Genomic DNA, 12,712 nt, shown 5'->3' on the forward strand with positions numbered 1-12,712 from the left:
ACTCTAAATACATGGGGTGTATATGTGTGTACATGTACCCAAAAGCTAGCTTGTGTAAAGTCAATTTTTTCCACTAACATCCTTTGGCTAAATTAGTTTGAACGCTTTCCCTACCCCTGTTTTTAGTAATTTATCCCAGATATGGGTTCCAGTAGCACTTTTATCTTACACAGTGGTGGGTCACTTCTATGGGCTTTTTTAATACTAATAAAAATTAAGTGTTAAATGTGGTACCTTGCCCCTCTGCCACAAGTTTTACAGATGTGGGGAAATGGTAAGGATTTAAAAAATTACCTTTTGCTTTTCTCGATTTCTTTTCCTCTTCCCTTTTTTTATTCATTCCTCACTTTTTTGTATTCTTTAGCGGTATGAATTTGTAATTTGTTGCAAGTTGTAAATAATCAGTCAGCCTTCAATTACATGATATTTGTCCTGATCATGAATTGTGGTAAATTATGGGCCCTGACTATACAGTCAAAGGTCCACATACTCCACAGCAAGCTGGATGTAACTTCTGGGGAACCAGAATAGAACGTGTGTGTAAGTTCTTTGATAGCTTCCTTGAAATTTAAAAAAAGTGTATATTCTGTTAAATATGAAAATGAGGAGGAGTAGTCAATACTATAGAGCCTGTTCCTTATTTAAATAGTGAGTTAAATTTTTTATGTTGTCCCCATATCTTCAGTTCTTAGGGTTAAGTAGGTTTTTGTATTGGCCACTCATGAATGCATTCTATAAGCTTTAAGGGGGAAAGAAGCAGGTTTCAGTAGCTGGGAAGAAACCATTTGGGACTTGTGGCATCATAAGAGGACATTTAGGATTGTGGGGTAAACACTTTGAGCCTAATTCTGATTTACACTAAACCCTATTTACACATTTCTGATAATGAAAGGAAGTTTTAAAGTGTGTGTGTGGGTAAATATTTTACCTCCACTTTAAGGCTCTATTACACTTCCTGAGTGGTGTTGAGCAACCTTAGATTAAATAATAATTAGGCCCCTCAGCAGGATATGTCTGCTAAAATGATGAGCAATTAAATAGTTAACAATATTGATATATAAACTGTCTTGTACTTTCAGGGTTAACCCATTCATCTCAGTGGAATATTTAACACCACAGAGTTCTTGTTCCAAGATATCTGCAGGCTCATGAAGACAACACTGCATCAATTTATAGTCTATATTTATATTGTATTTATAAGTTTTGGTTGAGGTTTTCTAAAAAATTGTAAGAGCTACAAGAAACAATTTTCTTTTAAAATGAAAGCTTAGATTCTCTGGCAAGGATGGATTCTGCAGAAAATCGCACAACCTAGACTCATGGAATACATTGGGTACTAAATGTAATAGCCCATGCTTGGGGTAAGGCAACTTTCACCATAAATTATACCTTCAAGATATACTATGATCCCAAACCAGTAGTCTTTAAACAAGCAGAGCTCTGATCTAGGTCATTGGACCTTTATTACTGAAAATTCCAGTAAGTTAAATCACTTCTTAATACTTTACAGCTGGCAGACACACCAAAATCTGAAAGATATGAGCATGTACTGGAAGCATTAAATGATTACAAGACCATGTAAGTTGATGAAGGTTTTATTATACATTTCAAATGCTCTTTTCACATCTTACTTTAATGTAGATTCCCCCACCCCCAACCCCAGTCATCTTAGAAACTTTACCCAGAATAACTATTGGTGGCTGCAGGTGGCATTTTTACTGAACTCTTTCTATGTTGAATATTTTGTGGTGATTGAGATAGCTTTGGAAGTCAGATCACCAGCAAAACTTGATTTAACTTCCATCTTTTCCCCAGTCTTGGCATTACATATTGGGGTGGAGTGGGGAGAACAAAATAGGATACACACAAATAGCATTAGAAAGAGGATTCTAGTTTGCTAACTTTTCAGTTTGTGTACTTTTAAGATACTCTCTGCTTTCTCCAGTGTTTGAATTTTAATTCTTAATCACTTAGGTTTATGTCTGGAAAAGAGATAAAGAAAAAGAAGCATTTGTTTGGCTTGAGAATTCGTGTTCCTCCTATGCCACCAAATGCTGCTTTAAAGGCGGAGAAAGAACCAGAGGGAACATCTCATGAATTCAAAATTAAAGGCAGAAAATCATCCAAACCCATACCTGATGCAAGGTAAAATAAATCAACAGCATAGTGACTTCAGGACTTTGTAATGGAACTGAAATCATGCAAAAATAGCTGTCAAAAGTACCAATATTGCCTTAATGTTGTATCATGCTAAAAGTTTATTCACCCATTTTAGTACAACCCTAGGATTAATGTGTAACTAATTAGTGAGGCAGAGGTAGCACATACCTATTATGTAGATCCCAGCTACTTTATTCTTAACTTCTTAATGACAGTAGAAGATTTTTTTTTCCCTCCAGCAGATTGAATTTTGTATTGAATTCAAACTTCCATAAATATTTTAAATGGTCTGTTATCAGAGAGGGTCTCTCCCCAAAGGTTTTAAGTACATATTATGCATTATTAAACATGTATGTAGGTGAATAACTTATTTCTGCACTTTGAGTGCAATTGCTTTAAGAATATAGAATGATCTGTACCTTTATGCACTGATCTTTTGATTGTTATGAAATCAGGATGTTGAGTTTAATCTACTTAACCTTTACAAAGACCTCTTTGAAAACCGTTTAATTTAGCAGCACCGAGAATAGAAAATAGATACTAGCTAACCAGACCTTGCTGCTCTTTAGTAAACAAAAAACATTGCTTTTCCTGTTACGCAACTGTCTGAACTAAGATTTTAAACAGGAGATGGGATTTCAAGTTGTAAATCAAATTCCTAGATTATCTACTTTTTAAACACAATTGATTTTAACACTATCCAAATTCTACATAAATTGAACATTCTGTATTGTGGTGAAGTATCGACTCACCGGCGCGGCGCCTCCTGCTGGACGTCCAGGGAATTGGCTCGCCAGCCTCAAGCGCCCTCTGTCGGCTGGTGTCTTGCCTGTCGCTGGCCCCCCGTGTCCCTCCTGGACCCCAGTGCCCCTTTCCGTTGGGGGCTGCCCCCTGGTAGTACCCCCACAATCTCTGGGTCTCCCCATCCAGGGGAACCCCCAACCCCCTATCCCCACCTCGCCTCAGTATGTGGGTATTGCCAGTCACCGTCTAGCTCCTGCTCACTGGAGCAGTGTACACGCCATTCATCACTGGCAAAGGGGGGTTTGGACCTGCTGCCTTTGCCTACCCCAGGCTACCCCTCTGTAGCCCCAGTACTTGTTCTGTCCTTTATCAAGGCCTGTAGCCTGGGGGTTCTCCAGGCTGGAGCTCCCCAGCTCCTCTAGCCTTTCCTCAACCCTGCTCCATTCTAGGTACCTTTGTCCACTCCCAGGCAGCCAGGCCCTTCTCCCTCAAGAGCTAGAGGAAGAGTCCTACAGCTCCTGGCTTCCCTGGCCTTTATAAGGCCAGCTATGGTCTGATTGGGGTGTGGCCCCAGCTGTGGCTGTTTCCCCAATCAGCCGAGGCTTGCTGCTTGCCCATGTCCCGGTACTCAAAAGCAGCCCTCACGCAGCCTCAGCCCTGTCCCTGGGGCTGACTTCCGGCCCTTCAGGGCCGGAGCGGGTGACCACCCCGCTACAGTATGAATGTTCAAACATTTGAATATGCGCTCTTCCTAAACCATTGAGTTATGGCATATGTCCCTGGAAAGGTTTTAGGTTTTGTCTGTTATCTCTGTGTTGCCATATTACACTGCAGGCAAAGATCTGCAACTTTTTATTAATTTGGCAAATTTTAATTTACAAGGATAACCTCATTTAGCATAACTGACCTGGAGTAAATGTATAAACTTTTATTTATTTTACACTGATTAAATCTTTTTCCTTGGACAAGTCACTCCAATATTTTTAAAACAAAATGTCATCTTTCTTCTAGGGAAATAAGTAATGGCATTGAAAAACAGGGGAAGAAAAAATCAGTAGGTCGTCCACCTGGCCCATATACAAGAAAAATGATTCAAAAAATTTCAGAGCCGCCATCTTTGGTATGCGTTCAAATAATTCTCTTTCTATACTTCATAATATCATTTCTTAGGATATGACCATTAAGTTTTAAGTTGTGGTTTTTTGAAAAATTGATAGTTTCAATGGAAACGATCTGAATTTTTTCCCCTACTTCTCAGGATAAGGAACCAGTCCCAGTGCTAGAGAACCCGGCCTTGGATTTACCCTGCTCTGTTGGGTAAATGAAAAAACTAAACCATTCTAATAGCATCTCATTTTTGCTTGTCAAATGTCAGATTAATTGATTAATGTTAGATTACTTTCATTACATGGCAACTGTGTTCTTATGTCTCAGGAGATCTGATGGAACTGCTCATTCATCCAATACCTCAGATGTGGAATCCACAGGTGCTGCCAGTACAAAAGAAACTACCTCATCTAGCATTTCCAGGCATTATAGGTAAATAGTGAATTATCCATTAAAAGGAAACATGCAGAAACCTCTCTTAATCTTTGATTTTTCTCTAGGTTAATTTTCTGAAGGAGGAAAAAGAAAATGGTGCAACAATACTTTATCATTAATTGACAAAGCAGCACTAATGTTGCAGGCATCATACAGAGCTTGCACTTGCTGAACATTGAATTTTCTCTTTTTAAACAAAAGCTATTTAAGGAGAAATTAGCCCAATTTCTCTTTGATTACTAGCTACTGTTTAATGTTGAGATACAGTCTGCACTTGAACTGTTTACAACAAAAGGAACAACTGTATGGCCATTTCTTCAAATTAGACTTCTAATAAATGTTAATTGATACAAAACTCAGTTTGGTAGGACTAACTTGCACCCCAAATTCATTTCACTTTAACAGCCTTTGTTTTAATAATTTCTATTAATGTTAAAGAAAATTAAGTACCCAACTTATATAAAATTATCAAGTACAGTGTATTTTCCACTGGGATTGAATCATCTTGACACACAGATTTAATAAGTTAATCAGGTACTTAAGAAAAACGTGGCCTTCTGGATGTTCCACAAATCTGTTGGACAGTTTTCTGCCTCATATTTAATATTCCTAAAGAATCTCTCTCAAATTGAGAAACAGTTTATAAGGGTCTTGATTCATGTCTTGCAAGCTTTGTCCCAATTTTGTAATTTCAAATACATTTGATATGACTTGTCTTTTTTTTCCAGTCTAAAGCTGGCAAGTGTCTTCATCTGTGGAATGACCAGGTTTTTACACTTCTGCAGTTTATTTTTAATGTTCAAAACCCACTGAATGAAATGTTTGTTTAAAAAAAAAAAAAAGTCAAGTCACTTCATTTAAACAGTGTCTTGTGTGCACCAGTTTAGGGTCATAGCTTTATTATTTTTAACTTACCAAGTCCATATTATGTCTTAGCGCACCAACCATTCCAGTGTGCAAAAATGTAGGTGTAAATATGCCTTTTTCAAAGACTTAAATCTCTCACCCCTATAATATGACACTTAAACAATGCTACATCTTGTTCTTCTTCTCTAGTCATCAGTACATCTAGTCTGTGAATTTTGCGCATAGACCTTTTTTCCCCCCTGTGTGTAAAATGTCCACGAGGAGTCAGAAATTTAACTCTATTGAGATTAACTACTGATAGAGGAGACCATACAAAGTTTTTGTTTTTCTTTTTCTTTTTTTGAAAAAAGAACTGAGGTGCACTCGATTTAAAAAATACGACGATATTTTCTGTAACTGAGGGCTTGTCTAAATGCGAGAGTAGCACCTGGTTTAGTTTACGGTGTGAATTTAAACAGATTAAGTGAAACTGGCGCAAATACCTGCGGCACCTTTATCCATTTAAAAGGGCAATTAGGAACAAATTTAAGATAAGCCAAAAGAAAAGTCACTCTTAAATAGGGTGACCAGACAGCAAGTGTGAAAAATCAGGACAGGGGGTGGGGAGTAATAGGAGCCTATATAAGAAAAAGACCCAAAAATCAGGACTGTCCCTATAAAATTGGGACATCTAGTCACCATACTCTTAAACCAAAATAAGGTGCCCATACATGGGCTTGCACCTGTTTAATTGAAGTTGGTTTTTAAACCAATTTAATTAAACTAGTGTAACTTTCTCATATAGACAAGCCCTTACATTGTAAACTCCCTGAAGCAGCCATTTATCTTCCGTATGTAAAGCACCTATCGCTCTAAATTGATATCAACAAATCATAACTAATGAGTTGCACAGATATTACTAAAATAGTAAAGCAGAAAAAACTGTACACAGGAGGCAAACTTTTTAAATAAACAGTATTGCTAGGACTTAATGTTGGTGTCTTTTTTTTAAGTAGCTTATCAGACTCCAGAAAAAGGACTCGTACAGGAAGAACTTGGCCTGCTGCAATACCACATTTGAGGAGAAGAGGTCGCTTTCCACGAAAAGCACTCCAGCCTCAGAATTCAGAAATTGTAAAAGATGATGACAGCAAAGAAGATTATCAATATGATGAACTCAATACAGAGATTCTTAACAATTTAGCAGATCAGGAATTGCAGCTGAATCATCTAAAGAACTCAATTACTAGTTATTTTGGTGCAGCAGGTAGAATAGCTTGTGGTGAAAAATACCGTGTTTTGGCTCGTCGGGTAACCCTTGATGGAAAGGTGCAGTATCTTGTGGAGTGGGAAGGAGCAACTGCATCCTGACTGTAGGACTGAACATGTTCACTGCACTGTCATCTGTAGGTACAGTTTATAACCCATGGCTCTGAAGGAGACATGTCTTTACTGTGTTTCTAAAAAAGAACCAATTTAGCCTTAACATGTACTTGTTAACATTACAAATATTGTGATAAAGATTTTTCTTAAAATCAGATCTGATACTTAAATTTTTTAATGTGACCATTGTTAGATTGTTTTAGGTTGGGATATTTTGAGTTACAATTGCTTATAATGTGCATGGTGTTTAAAAAAAAAAACTTTTTTTCTAGATAACATTCCATGGATACAGTTTTTTGTGATTAGGGAAAATACCTAGATAGCACACAACTTTGGAGAAATCTTCGTCTGTTTTCTTACCCAGATGTTTGCAGAAATGTATTTCTATTTCAGTACACTCTAGATTTCATAAAGTGCAGTGTATATAATGCCTACTGTAAAATATTGAAATTTTCTTTCAAGCAAAGTGTAAAAAAATATATTGAGCCTGTAAATTGCTCTTTGACTAGACTTCATTGTCTTTTTAATATATTCTTTCCGTGTGTGTGTGTGTATAAATACGCACTATATATATATATATACACGAGTGTGTGTGTGTGTATATATATGTGTGATTGTGACCTATGCAATACAAATTATGGGATTGGGCAGCTTCTGAGTATATGTCCCATAATTCTTTTATCAGGAATAGTTGCAGTATTTACACAGCAGCATTTCTTCTCAGGCTTTATTGGATGCTGTTGCTTTCTATGTACTAAGGAAAAGTGTCAAATCAGTGCAGTGTCTCCTGGCAATGGGTGCAGTCATTGATGTTCATATGCTCTTGCTAATACAGTCAATTATTTTCCTTGTAAATCAGCCGTTCAAAACATAAAGCAGGATTTGAAAATGTTGAACATGAACTCTATTAGAAGTAACACTTTAAAGTTTTTGTGGCACATTGATTGTAAATTTTGTCTCCCAGTTATAAAAGTAAGTCAACAGGAGCCACACACAAGATTCCTATAATGTCTGTAGTAATTGTTAGTCATGTTTGATAAATGTAGAATGAACAAAGTATTTTATTGCACAGGGTCAACAAACAGTATGTTGCCATTTGAAGTAACAGTACTGCTTTTATAACAACTTTACCTCTTTTGTTTTTATAAAATGTACCAAGTTTTAAATTGATAACTTTATTTTACTTGTAAAGAGACAGTTTGTCATCAGTGTTAGATGTATTTTTCTTTGTCTGCTATTTTGAGGGTTTTTAGCCAAAGAGTAAACAGAAGAATATTGTTATTTTGGTGGTTATTCACTTTACTGTCTTTCTTACACACTTGGAGTTTGCCACCGAAATAATGTTATGTAATATTTGTTAATTACATAGTGGTTTAAATGTACTCTCTGGTTTAGTACTTATTTATTCCATTACTTCTTATTTGACTTTTAATTTACTGCCTGTCTGGAGCATCTTCAAAAGATGATTTTTCTGTCACCTTGTTGCCAAAGGAAGCAGAGAAAACTTTGTTGCCCTGTGCTTGGTTCATTGTTGGCCAGGTAATAAATGAGCTTTACAAAAGTGCTAATTAAGAACTGCCACTTCTGTTTACCTTCACTAAAATGTGGTTTTTCTCTCACACACCCTCAGCTATTAATTTAAAGATGCCTTTCCTGTAGCTGTAATATTTTGATAAAAGCAAGTTTGTTAATTTTTTAATTTTTATATCTTGGGGTAATCCAAAATGTAAAGCCTTTGTAACCTTACTCTCACATCTGTATCTGTCTTATTTCACTTTATCCAAATCTTTTAATTCTAACTGAACACCAGCAGTATTCTCAGTAATGCTTCTTTTTGAAGATAAATATTGGAATATACATGGGGGAAGGGAGAGGGAAATAACAATTGTCACACTTACATTGTCCATAGTCTTAACTATTGTGAATGTCTTTGTTTCATTTTATTATGGTGGTTGACACAACTCTGATGTTCAGTTTGTATTTTTGGAGTTGCATTTCTTAGAATTAAAAAAGACCAACATTAAATGTGTGTATTTTTTGATAGGAGTTTTGCTTCTGTATTCACGTGAAATACATACTAGTACTTTGAATTTTTTTCCCTATGTCCTCCCTCAAACTATAGCCATCCCTCTAACTTTTTTGAGCTTGTCGCCCTGCACATACACACAGAAGCAATAGATCCCTGAAAGTGTTCCAGTACACACAGGGAATGTTTTGGTCATAAGAGTTTGCATGGTGGTACTATTTGCAACCTCCTTATGTGAATACAAATATATTTATGGTCATGGATTGTTAAAAGAAAAAGACAAAGATCACTGTTTAACAACAATTTGTGTATCAATCATTGTTTTGATTTACATGGGTCTAAGCATGAACTTTCATACCCACTGATTTCGCAGCTCTTTACCTGGGTGTCTGACTAATACTTTGTACTTATTTATTTATTCGTATTACTGTAGTGCCCAGAGATCAGAGCTCCATTGTAGTAGGCTCTGTACAAACATAACAAAGGCCCATCTCTGAGATCTTACAATCTAAGTGTAAGGTGGATAAAACAGACCAGGGGAGCACAAGGACACAATGGAAGTATATCGGTCACTGTGAAAAACAATGGTCATAGCAAAACAGCTGCCTAACCATTGTCAAGTTTTATGTAGGCATCTCAACAGAGAGGAGTTTCAAGGAGATCTGAAAGAGTACTTGGGGGTTACTTTGCAGATATTTAGGGGGAGTTCTTCTCATCCATAGTGGTGGTCAAAAGGGGCTTGTTGGTAAATTTTAAAAATGGGCAATCAAGGCTGGTACCATTTGTGGAATGAAGGCAGGGATTGACATCTTGCTGCCACATTAGAAATGATAGGGCAGAAATAAGTCCTAAAGAGCCTTGAAAGTGAAGACATGTAGCTTGTATTTGCAGTGAAGGACAAGGAAGTGGAGGAATGCAAAGAGAAAGTTGATGTGGTTGAAGTAATAAGCTAGGAAAGATTTTTGCAGTAGCATTTTGAATGGAGATAAGTGGTGCAAAATGGGATTTGTCAAGGTTGGAAAGGAAGAGGCTGTAGTAGTCGAGGCACAGATGAGGGCTTGGACGAGAACTAGCTGTGTGCCTAGTGAGGAAAGGTTAGATCTTACAGATGTTATGTAGGATGAAGTGTCAGGCTTTAGACACAGACTAGGTATGTGGAGATGGTAGAATTACTACAACACCCAATGTAGTAATGTAGTTACACTGACTTAAGCCCTGTTGTAGACAGCACTACATTGACAGAAGGGCTTCTCCCGTCAATATAGCCACTGCCTCTATGGGAGGTGGAGTACCTATTCTGACAGGAGAAGCTCTCCCATCAGAGTAGGTAGTGTCTTCGCTAAGCACTACAGTGGTGTAGCTGCGCCGCAAGTGTAGACAAGCCCTAAGAGTTTTGTTTGGACAGAAGGAGACAGGTTGGGAGAAAAGAAGTAGGTCTGAGAGTTGTCAGCATAGAGATGATACTTGAACTTGTTCTTTCAAATTAGATCACCCAAAGACTAGGTGTAAAGGAAAAAGGAGAGGGCCAGGGATGGAACTCTTTGGGACCCATTCAGAAAGTTGGAGGTTGAATGAGAAATATCCACCAAACAAAACCCTGAAAGAGCAATTAGAGAGGTAGAAAGAACCAGGAGGGAACAGAATCATGGCAGCAGAGGAAAGACAAGATTTTGAGATGAAGAGAATGGTTGAAAGGATGTGTGACAATTTGGGGAATCTCTGTAGTACAGTTTATTAATTTCGGTTGATATGAAATTGCTGTATAATGGAATCTCGGGGTCTATGAAGTCAGTCCTGTGCTGTCAGGGCTATTACATATTCCCAATACCAGGGACAGTGGAGAGCCATTTAACCTCAGTGACTGTACTCTGAAGATGGGTATGCTAACAAGAATTGCCTGATGTGGGAAACCAAGGTGACCAAGTTTGTCTGCATGACTGCGGTATGGAGATACCCAAACAGGAGAACAAAAGTCAACTGTTAATGCTGGGTCTTAAAAACCACAGACCTTCAGGCTGTCTACGCTTAAAATGCTTCGGCAGCATCGCTGCAGCTGTGCCACTGTGGAGCTTCAGTGTAGATGTTACAAGGGCTTCTCCTGTCACTGTTAATCCACCTCCCTGAGAGGCAGAAGTGAAGTCATCAGAAGAATTCTTCTGTTGATTTAGCACTGTGTACTCCAGGGATTAGGTTGGTTTAACTACATCCTTTTTTTGGGGGGGGGGGGGGTTCACACCCCTGAGAGACATGGCTATGCTGATGAAACTTTTCAGTGTAGACCAGTCTTCAGAAGTTATGGGGTAACTCAGAGGGACCCAGACACAGGAACCTTGGGCTGGAAAGAGGAAGAGACAGGCATGCTTTTGTAGCAGATGGTCTTGTTTTACTGTTGGACTACCTGTAGAATAAGGAAGCTGGCTGCACAGAAAAGACAATTCCATGGTTTGGAGGAGAAGTCATGAGCTTTATGAGGGGGAATCCTGGATCACTTTTATCTAAGCCCAAAGAGTGCTGAAGAATGGTGAGGAAACTGAGGCAGGGCATTTTTTATTTTGTCTGGATCCATGTCGTGCTCATGCTAAGTAAAGCGTAATTGGGTTTAGAAACCTTTGAAGCCTATGTGTGTGTGTGTGTGTGTGTGTGTGTGTGTTTAATCTATCATGTGCCCACAAGGCAGGAGTGTTGGGAGAGTGTGTCCTTAAAGTTACTGGAAAGACTGGGAGGTCAACAGTGGTCTTGGGACCCACGGCAGCTTAGCTGCGAGGCCCAGTATCTACGAAGCCTTTGCCCAGAAAGCATGCTAGAAAGGCCAAGGAAGGAGTGTTGTGGCCTACTCAGACCAAGAGAAGCTTAAGAACACCAGGCTCTCTACTGGGTTGGGGACTCCAACACAGCGGCTGGTGAGTATCCAGCAGCTGGAGCTTTACCCAGGCTGCACGTGACATTGGAATTTTGAACTTTGGCCAGGAAGAGGTTGTTAGAGTATAAAGAACTGGATCAGTGGAATGGAAGGAGCAGAAGCCACATTGGAGACCACCTATGATGGAATTGGAAGAGAGGAACTCCAGACATCCATTGTAGACAGCAATTGGAGGTTGAAGAAAAAAGATGGGAGTAGTAGTTAGGGCTAAGTGTGGGGAGGAGGGCGTGCACGTTAAGACAAACTTTCTTGTAGTGTGCGGGGAAGCAGTTGAGAGGGAGATGTTGGGGAGGGAAGAGCTGGGGAACACTGAAGCAGATGCAGAGGCTAGAGGAGGAGACTAAATGTGAAACTTCTGCATCAATAATAGAGACGGTTAGATGGGGCTGGGAGAGGGTTGTTTGTTGTTCTGCTTGAAAAAGCAAGATTCTGTGCAGGGGGAAAAAGTGAATGGGTGGGGAGGATTTGAAAAGGGGAGAGTAGAAGATGGCAAATAATCCATTAGGAGTATGGGTGTGGGAGCCAGTCAAGGTGGAAAAGTAATTTGTCAAGGAAAATTGCAGAGTTTAAGAGACTTGTGGGGGAGGCAATCCATATGGTCATGGAACTTCTGCTTGAGATCCTCCACTGCATGAGAGCAGAAATAGATGCTGGCATGAGCAGGGCTAGGGGTTGGCAGAACAGACCTTGTGATAGGGGAAAGGGATGAATGAGTCAAGGGTGGAGGAGAGTGTAGAATGGAGTATCTACTCCTGGGGCAATTCTATGCCAGTGCATGTGTTCAGAATTCATGTCCCCTGCAGATGTCTTTGCTTCCCTGCAGAAAACTTACTTTCTGACAGGGAAGCAAAGGGAAGTTGCAAGAGCAGTCATGCACCACTCCCTAGCAGTGCAGGCACATTGTTTCAGGCACCCGGAACAGCCGGCAGAAAGGTAAATCACTGCAGGGCTGGGGACATGCCAGCCAGTGGCTCCTACCTTCAGCTGGGATCAGCTGCTCGACCTGGCTGGGCAGGAGGCAGGAGAGGATGGGACTTCCTCTTCCCTTGCCAAGGAGTGGTTGAGACTGTCAGAGCCACCCCCAAAAACCT

At 39.3% G+C, this 12,712-nt stretch overlaps 1 protein-coding gene across 2 annotated transcripts in view; it reads left to right on the top strand.

Annotated features, from left to right (window-relative positions):
• Nucleotides 1–6,838, top strand: part of MTF2 (metal response element binding transcription factor 2) — a 31,528-nt gene extending 24,690 nt beyond the window's left edge. Inside the window, exons 7-12 of one of the 2 annotated variants that reach the window (XM_065409054.1) lie at nucleotides 1,511–1,578; nucleotides 1,975–2,145; nucleotides 3,916–4,024; nucleotides 4,163–4,221; nucleotides 4,339–4,443; nucleotides 6,309–6,838. In XM_065409054.1, coding sequence (XP_065265126.1) covers nucleotides 1,511–1,578; nucleotides 1,975–2,145; nucleotides 3,916–4,024; nucleotides 4,163–4,221; nucleotides 4,339–4,443; nucleotides 6,309–6,663 — 867 coding nt within the window. In that variant the 3' untranslated portion in view covers nucleotides 6,664–6,838. The remainder of the gene's footprint in view (nucleotides 1–1,510; nucleotides 1,579–1,974; nucleotides 2,146–3,915; nucleotides 4,025–4,162; nucleotides 4,222–4,338; nucleotides 4,444–6,308) is intronic. The other variant, XM_065409055.1, reaches the window with a different exon arrangement.
• The last annotated feature ends 5,874 nt before the right edge of the window (nucleotides 6,839–12,712 follow it).

This window comes from Emys orbicularis, chromosome 8 (assembly GCF_028017835.1).
Source record: "Emys orbicularis isolate rEmyOrb1 chromosome 8, rEmyOrb1.hap1, whole genome shotgun sequence".
Taxonomy (NCBI): Eukaryota; Metazoa; Chordata; order Testudines; family Emydidae; genus Emys; species Emys orbicularis.